The 13,897-nt window shown below is 41.5% G+C and overlaps 1 protein-coding gene across 2 annotated transcripts in view; it reads left to right on the forward strand.

Annotated features, from left to right (window-relative positions):
* MRTFA (myocardin related transcription factor A) overlaps positions 1-13,897 on the forward strand; it is an 80,934-nt gene that overhangs the window by 24,087 nt on the left and 42,950 nt on the right. Inside the window, exon 1 of one of the 2 annotated variants that reach the window (XM_076337280.1) lies at positions 7,145-7,661. The exons of the other annotated variant lie outside the window; for it this stretch is intronic. Coding sequence (XP_076193395.1) covers positions 7,535-7,661 — 127 coding nt within the window. The 5' untranslated portion in view covers positions 7,145-7,534. Of the gene's footprint in view, positions 1-7,144; positions 7,662-13,897 lie in introns of those variants that run through there. 2 annotated transcript variants of the gene reach the window in all.

Genomic DNA, 13,897 nt, shown 5'->3' on the forward strand with positions numbered 1-13,897 from the left:
TCGCTTAGGTAGTTTAAAAAGAGACTGCATTTTCTGAGTGTTTGCAGGTAGCCCCTTTGTGCAGCAGGAGGGTTTGATAGAGAAGAAACCTTTTGTTGCCAGAAGCTGAAAGGATGTGGGAAGGAGAAGTGCGGGATATCTTCTGCTCAACAACCACGGGAATTAGTGATATAACTTCTCAAACGCTTAGACATGCCTTAACATGAGGGGAAGGGTATCTTTCTCCTGTCCTTTCCCAGTTATTCCCTCCTAAAAAGAAATTGCTGTTTTAAGACAAATTCAAATTGCCTCCTTTTCTGCTCTGTCCTGCTCACTACCTCTCCTGTCTGGCAGCCAGAACTTCCTCTTTTTTCCCTGCTCTTGAGAGCAAACCCAAATGTTTTGGGTTTTTCTGTTTTCACTTGTTCATAGTGGTTTAAATTAAAGCCTGGAATGTCTGCAAGAGGAAATGTTTTGAAAAGTCTGGTCTCTTGTGCTCCGTGTTCTTCATGGGGCACAGTATATACTTACTCACATGTCAGTCTTCCTGCAACTTCTGAATGTTCCCGCCTGTGTGCAGTGGTGGTAGTGGGGAAATGCACATCTGCATGTGTGTGAGCATATCTGCCTACCCCTGGAGAGGTTAAGTTATTTGGGGTGCATGTGAGTGAAAAAGCAGACATAACTGTAGGTGGGAAGGCTGATAACAATTTTAACTTTGTTGAATCTTGGGTGACTGTCTCTGGCTTGAAACCTTTGACTCTCTTATAAGAGGTAAACTATTGCTCTTAGGTAAGAGCAGGGAACTATTACTCTTACTTCCTTTGGTCTTAAGCAATTATTTTAGAGCAAGATGGATAATAGCTGATCTAAAGGAATATATGGGAGTTCTGTTGCAATTCCAGCTGGAGCAGCTCTCAGTTAAGCTCCTCCGCTGGAGATACCTGCCCCACGTTTGAGATGCCGTACTTGATGTGTGAGCTCTCACTGTGAAGCTCGTTGGCTTAGCAAAGGTAATTTGAGTTAATCTTTCTAACTTTGCACTGGAACAGAGTGAGAGCATTCATACAACCAGTTCTGGGGGCTCAGCAGGGGGTGGTAACTTGAAGAAGGACTAGTAACTTTGAACTATAAAGAGGTATGTGACAGTGTTTGCATCTAAGCAGAATTTATCAACCAAAATGCTATAAATAACAAATAAAATGTGTTTGGATATGTGTTTTTAATTTACTTGCTTGTTTTTGTTAGGCTCATATGCACAGTGGACTGCAGTTCTTTGGGAACTAGCTGTAAAACTTCTTTCTCTCAATCCCTCTGCTTTCCTCCTTCCCTCTACTCTGAAGTTTTCTGTTGTGGACAGAGTCCTTCCACTACATTAGCCAGAGAAATCCACCTACTAGTGCATTTCTTCTCTTGGATAGAAATCTCTACGTAGGCAACACCATTTTGTAGTCAAGGAGTGTATGTGCACCTTTCTGGAGGACAGCATTAACAGAGCTGTTGCCAGTTGTTTTCAAAAGAAAATCAAACTCAAAAACAAAAAGATGCTTTAACTGACTTGTCTTTAAAGTTGCACTGCTTTCTTTGGGTGTGTGGATGATACATTCTGAGCGTGTGCAACACTTCCATTTAGTAATATTAGCAGCATGTGCTGCCTAATGCTTTTGTTTTGATATGATTTAGAGTAGGGTAGACTTCTGAACCGTTTTCTTCTCTTCGTCACCCCTGGCATCCTCAGTACAACAGATCCTGGAGGGAGCGAGGGAGGAAAGAGGAGAGCATGGACCCTAAGTGAACCAACATCTCTGGATCCCATCCTTTCTCTCCTTCCCCTGTTTTCTGCCCTTGTAGTAATATTGCCACAGTCTCTTTGCAGATGACCTTTGGTCAGCAACACTGACCAAGTGAGTTCTTGGTTTGGGGAGGGCAGAGGTGGGAGAAGCAAAGGTTTCGGCTTCCTTCTTCTGCCTCTCCTTCCTCCTCAGGTCTGCAGAGCCTGGGAGAGAGGCAGGGCTGAGTGACTCGGTGTTAGGGAGAGGGGGATGGGGCATCGCTGCTGCTGTCTCTCCACACCTCACTTACAATGTTGACTTGCCTTGCTGGTTGGAAACTGCTTATCTACTGAGTTAATCAAATGCAGATCAGCGTTGCATTCCTTGGGCTGAACTGATTCTTCTCGCTCCTGTGTTTTGCAGATAGGGATCGCGGATTTCATGTGTGTGTTTTCAGGGAAAGGCAAACTGACATCTTGGCTGAATCCCAGGGAATGGGGTGGGTGGCAGAGTTTATATATGTGCTGGGGGCTGATTTGGCTCTAGCTGCTGTGTAAAGTTCACTTTGGCAGCTGAAAGATGCAGATAGAAGCACTTTCAGAATTAGAGACAGTGAGGTAATGAGAAAGTGACATAGGAAAGGAAGTGGTGGGGGGGAGGGGAGGGCTCAAAACGCGCCTTGACATCATCTGATAGGTTTTCCAGCCTGTGCAGCAGCTATTTTTAAGCTTTCAACTCACAGTATTTACAGCTCAATGACAGCCAACTTGCCAAAAGTGGGGGTGGTGGTATATCCCAGAGTGGGTTGGGGGACTGAAAAGCCGCTCAAAAGCTACGGCAAAGGTCCAGGTTCCCAGGCATGCCTGCTGCTGTTGCCTTTTTTTACATCTGCACGGTGGTTTACCTTTGGCTACCTGTCATGTGTAGGAGTTTTCTGAATGCTGACTGGCAGCACTAGCTGTCACCAGCTAGTTGAAAAGATCGGAGTATGTAAACTTCAGGCTGTTCCTGAGAGCTGGAGAAGCAAAAATGTACAGTGCTCGCAGCTTGATGTTTCTACTTCTTCCTGAAGGTCACTGTTGGTGGGAGGCAGGATCCTGGGAACATCCAAAGCAAACTCACATTACATAAATGTGATCCTTAGCTGAGAAAAAGTAAGCAACGCACGTGTCAGTGTGAAGTCTGTATTTATTTTGAAGTATAAAATTAATAGAGTCATAAACACCAAAGCTTTACAGTGATGTAGGTGCAGCATTCTATTATTTTTCCAGCTTTTGTCTGCTTGCTAGAAATATCAGAGACAGATCTTCAAATATAGTGGGCTATTGCTTCTTTCTAAGGGTTCTTCTGGCTTAGACCTTGACTAAGGTCTTTCTCACGTTGCCTGAGTGTTCATATATTGCAGCTATTTGCCAGTTTTTAGCAGTATATTGTTTGGATTTCATCACTAAATTGTGTGCATGCAGATCCTTGCAGGCATTGTGTCATCTGAGAACATTATTAATGGGGGAAGGAAGACGGAGAACCTGCTGCAGGGAGGACTGGAGGTGAAAGGAGGAAAAAAAGCACATTTTAAGTTGGTATGAGTAGGTTGTCAGCAAATTTTCTATCTGCTCATTAATTTTAATTTAAAGAATACATTCATTTTTGGGGATAAAACTAATGATGCAGTTTTGTGTTACAGTTAAGCTGATCCAAAGTTTAGCCTATGTCAAGACTGACCTAGTCTCTCTCTCTCTCTTCCCAGCTGTGTTCACCAGCCACAAGCTCTGGTGCTCATCCCACCTGTTGGTAATGCTGTTTAGTAGGTTGAATAGGGTTATTAAGATACCAGATGAATGTTGGAACTGGTTTTAAGGAAGCTAAGAGCATGTGTGGCTGGGAGAAGGACAGGAGAAGGTGAACTGGGAGAGATCCTTTTGGTGGTAGCAAGCTTTAAGCTGTAGCACCTTGCAGATCTGATGCTAACTTTGCACAGGCAAAATTTTGTGTACTCCTGGAATTTAAAGGTCAAATATCTACGGCAGGGTTAGCATTTAACTTGAGGGTGGTTCACTCTTCCATATTGCTCTTCTAGCACAGAAAGGGAATTTGAAAAAGCTACTGCTTATATGCTGTTTTGGCTTTTGAGGATATAAAAATAAAAGAAAGTTAATGAATTTGTTCAAAATAGTGAGTAAGTAATGATAACTGGCATTCAAATACAAGTATTGCATTCTGTGCCCACCAGGCCTCAGAACTAGCAGCAGTATCTGTGCAAGCCATATGTGCACCTGATGTTACTTTTTATTTCTGTGTGAGGGTATAAATAGTAATGCAGCATCTTGAGGAAGAATATATGCCCACAGTTTGTATCTCATTTCATACTTGAAAGTCAAAGGATGTAAGGCTCAATAGATGTCTCATGGACAGATCATGAAAATTGGGCCTGATGTTTTCCAAATCAGAAATCTGTGGCAAATACCTAGGTCCTGTTGATAAAGGTGATCTTTCTGCCAACAGCACTCCTGCCAATTCCAGGGTAAAGGTTGTGCAAGACGCAATGTTGGACATGCATTGGTGTGGGTTGATCGTACTTTTCTGGAGTGGTTAAGCAACTGAAACTGTTGTTGGAAATCCTACCTCTGCCGTGAAACGGACCTTCCCTTCTATCTTGCTGATTTCCAAAGTAACTGTCAAAGTTACTCATCAGGCCTTACTTGTTCTTGCAGTGCATTGACATTTCTGTCCATGTGATCATTGATCAGACTTTCAGATCTCTTACCAGTATATCAGGATCCAATAAAACAAATTAAACTTTCGTTCAACTTTTTGATGCTCATCAACATTTGGCAGTAGTGTCAGTGTTTCATACAAGACAGGTTGCTCTTGGTCTTTATTCATCTATCAGAATCCATATTTTGCAAGGAGGTACCCCACAAGTGCTTGCTTGTGTGTTGAAGATATCCTCCAACCTGGGCTCCTCAGAGTTTGTCTTCTTACAGCATGTAGGGCATTATCCAAGTCCTTTTTGGAGTGTTATGGCCCATCTTTTTCTGTTTTGGATAATTTCTCCTTCTTTCAGAACATTAAATAACTCCATAGGAGAAATTTGATGCTGTAGGACAAAATTTTAGAATATCTTGCTCAGCGAAGGGAAGATTTATCTACCTACCATTGAGCCAATCAGGTGTTTTTCTTTCCAAGCTGTTTTCTACATAGGAAGAAAGGTATGTCTGTATACATATCTGCAGCTCTGCAATAATTCATTGAGAGGATCAAATCTTCATCAAATTGGAGTTGTCAATTACAACAGCAGAGGATTGGTTATATCATCAGATTGCCAAAACTGGCATTGTATTTCATGTATTATTATCTGTTTGGTGCCTCTCTTCTTTCAGTTCTTAAAGTTTTCTTCATCAGAACTCAGGTGACATCTTAGGGCTGTTTTGGCAATACCAGGGTATTGGTGAGTCAGCTGGATAGAGCAACCGGCTCACATTTCCCAGGCCTTGTACACTGTAGTGAGCTGTGAGCTCAGAGGCCCTGGTTGGCAAAGTAATAGCAGTCTTTGACCTCTGTAGCTGAATCTTGTAATTTCCACCATCCAGATGGTGTATTGCTTGCCAGAAGAAGTAGGACTCAGTCTGGCACAGGATAGTTGTTCTTTAATTATTACAGTAGTTATGGGACCTGTCTGCACAGAGTGTCAGGCCTGATTCAATGTGCAGTTGTGTGTTGCTGCTGAAAGGGGAGATCTGGACAGTGTGTTTCTTTCTCCCCTCCTTCGTCCTGGCTTTAGCACTCTTGTGGTCTGCCAGGTCAGCTTCCCGAGGCAGCCCTCTGCAGCGTCATGACTGCTAATGCTCACACAAAAGCAGGCTCAACTATTATTGGCCAAAGTTCATTGTGAAACTGAACCTTTACCTGACTTTTACAAATCCTAAATTTAAGATGAGAGTTTGTGTTGAGTATACATTGGTAATTTAGGAATAACGTGGTTACGGAGCTGTATGTTATCACCAAAGCTATTTTTTTATCCACAGGAACTTTGGAGTTTGGATTCTTTTCTGAGTAAAGGTTGAACATTTCAAAGTAAGAAGAGTACTGTTGAAGGTACTCAGAAATGTCACTGTTGCCATCTAGCATCATTATTTAGTAAACATGTAAAATTCTGTATATTAGTTTTTAGTTTTTAACTTAAAAATATGTTAGATTGTTTTCTTCCTCTAGTGCAGCTTATGGCAGAGTTAGTCATGCTTTTTAAATTTGGTTGAACACCACTTTTCTTAGATATTAGCTTCATTATTAGAGACTTTTTTCCCCTGTGGTTGTTATTCCAGCCTTGCTTTATAAAATGGCTTGGATGCCTCTCAAACTATTTGGAGATGAGAAATTTTTGTCTTGATTGGGGGCCGGGGGAGTGGGGGGTGCAGAATATGAAATGGAGACTGTTCCAATAGTGTTTAGAGTATTTACCTTCTTATTTTTGTAATGTCCGTGTGGCTATCTTTGCTTCAGGCTTGTAGGATGACACCGATTACTATTAGTCTTTTTTTTTCTGGAAAGATACCAGAATACTTTTTTCAGGTATGTGTATTCATTGGACAACTCTTTTTTTTTCTCTTTTTTTTTCTTTTTTTTCTTTTTTCTTTTTTTTCTTTTTTTTTCTTTTCTTTTTTTTTTTTCCTCCCCCCCCCCGACTTTGTTACACCTTTTATGATGCATGCTTAGCGAGATTAAAAACCAACAAAAGCCACCAGCTGTCCTGGTGAGAGTACCTCCTGGATGTTGCTCGGATGGAGTGTGCTTTTCCCTGGCCACTTCCAATTCCAGTACCATACTGGGTGGTACGTATAACCAAAGTTTGTCAATCATATGGCATCTGTTCATGATGCACATTAAATAAGCTCCAGGTGAGATGACTGCCTCCATAAAAGCACAGATTCTCAAGTTTTAGTGCTTGCAGTAGAGGGTTATTGATTGGGGGCTGCTGATTATCTTCAGGTAGGTGTTTCTGCTAGGTTGGGAGAAAGGATTTAAGGGAAGAAGAGGCGAGGATGTGTGCTTGTATGGAAGTAGCCTGCTGTTACTTATATGTGGTCTCAGAGCAAATGCATATAAGAACTCTTTCCCGGATTATCAGTTTAGCTTTCTCCACAACTAAAATTCCATTTCTAATAGTTTAAACATGAAGGGACAAAAGGCAGCATGGCTTCTGCACTCAGAGTGGTGGTGTTCTCCTAGCTGTGTGCATGGCGTGCTTACAGTCGGGAGGTGCAGGGGGAGAGAGGGTAGTGCTCAATCGCATGACATTGCCTGTCTGGCAGGTGTCTGTAGTGTGAGTAGAGAAACCAACTGTTCACTATTTTGGGTGAATGAGGTTGGCTGTTACTGCAAGTGGCCCCACGAAGAAGTCCACGCATCTGTTGATAAGCACCGCTCTGCATACTGGGATCCTGAATGCTTATAGCTGCTTGCTGAAACAGTGAAGTTTCTGTCTGAGCTTTGAGGTAGTAGGAAGAAAAGTTTTGCCAAGAGCCTTGCTGATTTTAATCTTTAGATGTTGGCTGTCAGGATTTGGCTGTGCCTGGAGTACCTATCTGTTCCTATGCAAGCACAGCCTTGGAATCTAGCAGTAAACTAATTTTTTTTTTTCCACTCTCCCGCTTGGTGCAGCGACCGAAACCTGGTAGACAGGGATTGTGGTTGGGTCTCTTGTGAGGATTAAGCACCCCTTCCACTAGCCTGGGACGCCTCCTGTGTTAAAGAATCTGCCTTCAGGTCCAGGGATTTCCTCTAATATGTTGGATAAAGCCAAGACACTCCAGCCTGCCTATGTCGGGATTGTGCCGCTTGCAGAGACTGTGTCAAAGCAAGGGAAGAGCTGTTCAAGCACATATCAGGATTCATACCACAGCTTACGAGAAGGTTAGCAGGCTCTGCTTTCTTTGTTGTAGGCACTGTGTAATTGGTTTGTGGGTTGGGTTTTTTTTCCTTTTTTTTCCTCTTGCATATTGAATCTGCCTGCGTTTTCTTTTCTGGGCAGTAGTCCAGATTTTGGGTTTCCCACTGACTCCTGTGACCTGTTGCCCCTGAGGGCACTCATAAGCATGTCACAGGACGAGGTTAGAGCTCTCTATGTAGTGACTTGCAGTGCCTGGACCTTGGGACAATTTCAATTGTGTTTGGAAGTTTTAATTTCAGAGTTTAAATTTCTTCCTCTCCTCTATGTCTATAGGGCTCTTGTGAGCAATGTTTTAAGGCTGTTTTATTAAAGGTGTAAAGGCTTGTTCTGGAGTGGCAACTCTGCTTTGAAGGAGATAGAGTATCATGTTTTAAGTTTCAGTGTGTTGCTGTTTGGAGAGTGTGGAAGGAGTGGGGTGTCTATATCTAAATGTGATTCTGTTTTAGATAGTGGTATTCTCCTGCAAATAGATCTGATTTTTTATGGGGGTTTGACAATTCTGAAAGATTATGTAGACAGATAGAAGTCAAATTTCAGGGAGTGATATCTACGAGGAAAGAAGAAGATCTGGAGGGATTGAGAAAAGATTGAGAAGGTGAAAACAAGCAGTGTTTCATAGTGCGCAGCATAATAAATAGCAACAAACAGAAACCTGGAAAAGATTACAGGGAAGAATGGCAGAACATAACAAAATGCCAATGCCAGACATAACAAGATTTATGTTTTATCAGAAATACTCAATCCATCTAGCTACAGGTGAAATTTTAATAGGCACTCGCAGGAGTGAACAAAGATCTTGAGCACAGTGGCCTCAGAAATAAGGTGATGACTGATTTTGAGAGCGAGTAATGTGATCTGAGAGGAGCGGAAAATGACTTTCAGTGACATTTTGGATTGGGTGGTAAGGAGTTGAGGACAAAAAGCCAGATAGAATAAGGCCATGTTTGTTGCGGAAAGATGGCCAGTGTGTGGAAGACGACTTTAGCAGTTGCATTTAGAGGATTTTTCTCTCATATGCAGCTCTAGGCCTGCTGAGTCTGCCAAACAAAACTGTTAAGTTTCTACCCCCTATTGTCACTGCCCTTACCAAGCCTCTTTAACAGATATCAAGAGTTAGCTTGTTATTAGATTTTTAAAATATTACTATTTTTGTTGCTTGTTTTCATTGGAATACTCTTTGTCAAACAAATATGGAAAAGAAAACTGAAGTCACAGTCCTCAAATTGAAGTTTGGGAGTCATTAGTATAGGCAGTATTCCCAGATTACTTTTTCTGCTCTGGAGGCAAAGAACTGCAGCACATCAATCTTCGGAGAAAAAAAACCAAACCAAATTAAAAAAAGCCAGAACTTGCAGCTGTCTTGTATTTGCAAGGCATTGATTTTCACAGAAGGTGAGCACTCTGCATTTGGATGTGCCAGGATACATCTTTCATCCAGTCACTAAATACCACAAGCTCTACAGTGGGATAACATGTAGAATGAGGAAAATGCAATTCTGTAGTACTTTAATCAATATAAAAATGTTTGCTGCTGTCTCAAGTTGAAGTGAATTAAGGTCACTGAATTCTTGTATAAATCTGATTATTGAAAAAGCTGTGTTGACTCTGCAAAGTCTAGCAATATCATCAGCCTACCCATGTCTAATTCATGATGCTCTAATATCATATGTGATGAGGAAAGCTACTTTCTACCAGCTACCAAACAGGAAGGGTAGGGAAGAGAAATAGATGCTGCCAGCTTCTTTGATGTCAGAAGAGAAAAGAATAACCCTTTAGCTTTGCTGCTGCTCCATTCACGTCTCCTGCAGTCTCGGGATGCCTGTTGTATTTATGCTGTAGCATGCACTGTATTTTGCAGAGCCAAATCTTACAGGCAGTGGAGAAGCAGATGCACTCACGTGTAAACCCTTATGGAAGCTCTGGAAGTCCAGAATTAGCATTGAGCTGAAAGTATAACGACTGTTGCACTGTAGTTTTCATCCCCCTAAAGATGGGACAGCTTAGTTCTGTTATCGCCCAGGACAGATTATTCACGCACTTCTCTTCCTCACTCTTTACCACACACGGGTGAATGGGTGCCAGTCTGCTTTCTCGTCTTTATAAAGACAGGCAAATAAGGGGTGTCTGTTATGCTGACAATGCTCATACCTATTCTCTTAATGAATGTCATAAGAAGTGGCTATCTGGAATAGACTTCATCTTGTTTCCTTGCCTCTGGAAAACAGATGGTCTCCTAAATCTAATTTATTTATTTTTTTGAATTGGGACTTGACATTGAAGATTGGGAACTGCTGATCCTTTCCACACAGAAATGGATTTGACATGGGGAAGTCAAAGAACATATGCTTATATTTTTCAAAGTATGTGTTGGGGCAGTTATTTGTAAAATTCCTAGAATTGAGGAATCCATAAACATGTTTTCTATTCAAGAATGCCTTGGAATGATTTAGTTTTCAAATACCAGAGCCCAGTTTGCTGTTCCTAGACCAGTTAACACAACAGTATGGTAGTCCCTCATGAAAGAGATGAAGAGGGAATTGCAAGCTTTAGAAAATTTCTAAAAGAAAAGTAGTAGAAAGCTACTCAAAAAACGATTAGCATTCATGTGAGTCTAGCTTAGAATTAAGTACTTCCAAAAGTAAATTCCAACTTTTCCACCTCTGTATGACGTCTTTCATTCGTTGTTCTTAAACAAAGTACTTTTTTTGGCGAGTCTTCCCTTCAAAAATGTTCAGTGTGACTTGGGGGCTGACAGTGAAACTCACCTGTCTTTTTCCAAGATTTGTGTCTCAGGGCCCAGACACATGAACAAGTTCCTGCATGCCATCTGATCTGCGGTAACTCTGTGCACATTCTTGGTCCACAGCAAATGTGAGGTAATTTGAGTTAGCTTAGCCTTTGATTAAACTATTAATATCTGTTCAGTACTTTGAAGAGATCAGGAGTCATGCAAGTGCTTGTTAACATATGGCTTTCTTCACGAGTGATCTAGACCTTATTGTCGTAACGCCTCCCAGGCACCTGAAGGTAAAGCTGGTCGGTGGCCATACCTCATCCAGTAGAGGGCAGAAGAACCTGCACGTGTAGACTTGGAAGCTCTGACACCAAGGAGATCCCCAGCAAGAGGGAAGCCCCTGCGTCTGAGGCATCTCACAGGAATGCAGGGTGACCTTTTTCTGTAAAGGTTGATCTGCGTCTTCCTAGTTCAGAGTGGACCTGAAGATGCTGTGGGAGATGTCAAAGTGATGCCTCATGCAAATGCATGGGTAAGGAACATCAGAAACCAGTCACAAAATGCAACAGGCGCATCTCTGAATTATGGCCAGATATGTCCCACAATTCAGAGTTGTTTATGCAAATAGTGCTCTGACACAGAAGAACATAGAAAATGTGTTGAACCTATGGGGAGCTAACCTGCTGTCATTTCTTACGGCAAATCCAGAGGCACACCAAACCTATGTAGTTAGACTCCTTGTAGCCTCGTGCTGCAACCACTCTTTGCAAATGTGTAGCACGGTGACTGTGATTATGCTTAAAAGGTAAGAGGTGCAGTGAAGGTAAGATAATGATACATTAATGTGAGGTGGCTCAAAGTTGGCAGTAAGATGGCAATTTAAATTTATTTTTGCTTAATTCCCAGTGTGCCTCCATTTGACTGTGAAGACTTAGAGGTGTTTCAGAGTATTTGTTAACTTTATAACACTAGTGGGAAGCTTAGGGAAAGGATTAACACTGAATGACCAGGGTTTTTGTAAGTCAGTGGATGGAGAGTCCTAGCATTATCCCTGGAGTTGAATTCATGTATTTTTTCAGTCCTGCTGCCCTAATGTGTTTTTGGTTTTTTTGGATATGACATGTTTTCCCCTCTTGGAGTTTGCTGAACTATTCCTGTCAGTGTAATGATCCCCAGCTGTTGCTTTAGCCCTAGCTATTTTCATGCTGGGAATAGGAGGAGGAGAGGAACAGAGGCTAGATTGTTTACCACACTGTGATCTACTTCATTTGTCAAAAAACAGCTACTATAATACTTTCTTTAGCACAAAGTAATACTAAAAGGAAAGAGTTGTAGACTTAAACCTGCAAGAGCAAGGAGATGTAAGGACTCAACACATGTAGAAAACAAAAAGAATAGAAACTGGGTGTGGTGCAATGAGTGCAGCTGTCAGTAGCATTTATGCAGGCAATGCTTTGAACTAGTAATGATACCAAGTAAAATTTGCAGTAAGTACTTTCCTGCCCGATCAACTGAATTTTCTTCACAGTTAAACTGAGCTTCATGTTCAACGGCAGTGGTGCTGGGGTATTGATAATCCCAGCAACTGGGAAACATGTTAATAAAGCTTGAAAAAACTTGTGTGGCTTTCGAATTATTCATTATTTCATAATTATCTGCTGTTTATTTTTTGAAGAAAATATCTGTATTTATACTTTTAAACAGCAAATGACTGATACTTAGACTTCCCGGGAGCTGTTGAAAAGCAGATGCTTTTTTGAAAACAGAACTATGATACTTAAGCTCAGATTGCCTGTTTTGCATCCAGAAACAACTTCTGCAGTTAACATGCTTGTTTAGAGTCCTTGCCAGACAGATGTCACTGTGACTCTCCTGCCTAAAGAAGATAAGGGTCAGTGACAGTTGTGGTTTCTGCTCGCGTTTTTGGATCCACATCAGGCTGCCTGTGTAAATCTTACCTCAGTATTTTTATCACCTAGAAGATCTGTCACTAGTCACCTCAGATTTTCCAGCATTCTGTCACACCTGCAAGTCATTGATCAACAACTTAACGAATATCTATACCAAAAATAAGTGCCTGCTTAGATCTTTCCTTCTGTGCCCCAACTCCCATCTATCCAGTCTTTTCTGAGCATTGAATTACTGATCTTGTCACCTGCTGCATCAATAAATTTCGATCCAAAATGTTAAAGCAGCACATTTCTTGGCAAGAACCTCTGCAGCCTATGGTAGAAAATGGGCTATGGCTCCTGACATAGCTTAGGTTTATCAAACAAAAACACGCAGTGAGCCTATGGGGCAAATTGTGTTCGTTTTTCTTGCAGGAGGCCTGTAAGTGGATGCATGATCTGCTGAATGGCATTAACATGGAGCAGAACTCATGGTTTTCGTTCTTTTACTTGGCCTAGTAGAAGTAGATACAATGTTTTTCCCTGGTGGTATGTAAAATTTACTAACCTGATACCTCTCCAAACTAAGAGCAGACCTGCAGTAGCTGAAGTACATTGCAATATGGTGATTACTAATAAGAACTACAAAATGTTTTTTGCTCATCAGTGTTTTCAGGATTTTTCCTGGCGTTCAATGAGATGGGTAGAAAAGCTGTGCAGGTGACCTACTGTCAAAGTTTATTGTGTATATAATATAGTAAGCATTCTTCCAAGAAAACAAAGATTTGAACTTTCTAGTCTGCAGTTCTGCCATCTAAAGTTAGACTATGCCTGATGAAGCTAACAAGAAATGTGTAAGAAGGTCAATAATAAGGAATAGGATATATTGCTTTGGGACATGTATTCTTTCCAAAATTAACAGTGAAAATTGGTGAAATCCAGGCTTTCTAGACAATCTCATTTTAATACAGCCTTTCAGAAGTAAGCAGCTGTAAGGAAAATCTTTTGTAAAAAACCAGTTATTTGAAAGTTTTCAATAGAAGTGTCCATAATGGATTTTTCTCCATGGTAGGGACAGGGATCATCTGTTGCAGCCATGCTTATAAAGACCTCATTTTGTGGTCTCCATCCCCAAAGGCAGCTCATGGAGCCGAAGCACAGACTGGAGTCTGAGGGCCTGTCACCATTCTGAGGGTATTTCCCGTAACGTCTCTGCTGCACCCTACCAGCTGACACATTTAACATCTTTTTGGTAACCTTCCTCACTGAAACACTTGTCAGGGCACAAACATTACGCTGCCCAGCTGGATTGTGGGGGGGAGACTGAGTGATGCCCTCTGGGCGACAGAAGGAAGAGATCCACTTTTGACTTTCTCTGCGTGGAGTTTCCCCAACTTCATGCTGCTACTTGTTTCTCTAGTATTAAATGCATGGAAGACTATAGCTGTGTTTTTTGTAGGAATTCAATGTGGCAGTAGCTATGTTCTTTGGTTACTCATCTCTGCAAATTTCACAGCAGTGCTGGAAGCCAGAATGTACAAGCTCCCTTTGCATAATTTGGTCAGTATTACAAGCA

Source organism: Aptenodytes patagonicus, chromosome 1, assembly GCF_965638725.1.
Source record: "Aptenodytes patagonicus chromosome 1, bAptPat1.pri.cur, whole genome shotgun sequence".
NCBI classification, from domain to species: domain Eukaryota; kingdom Metazoa; phylum Chordata; class Aves; order Sphenisciformes; family Spheniscidae; genus Aptenodytes; species Aptenodytes patagonicus.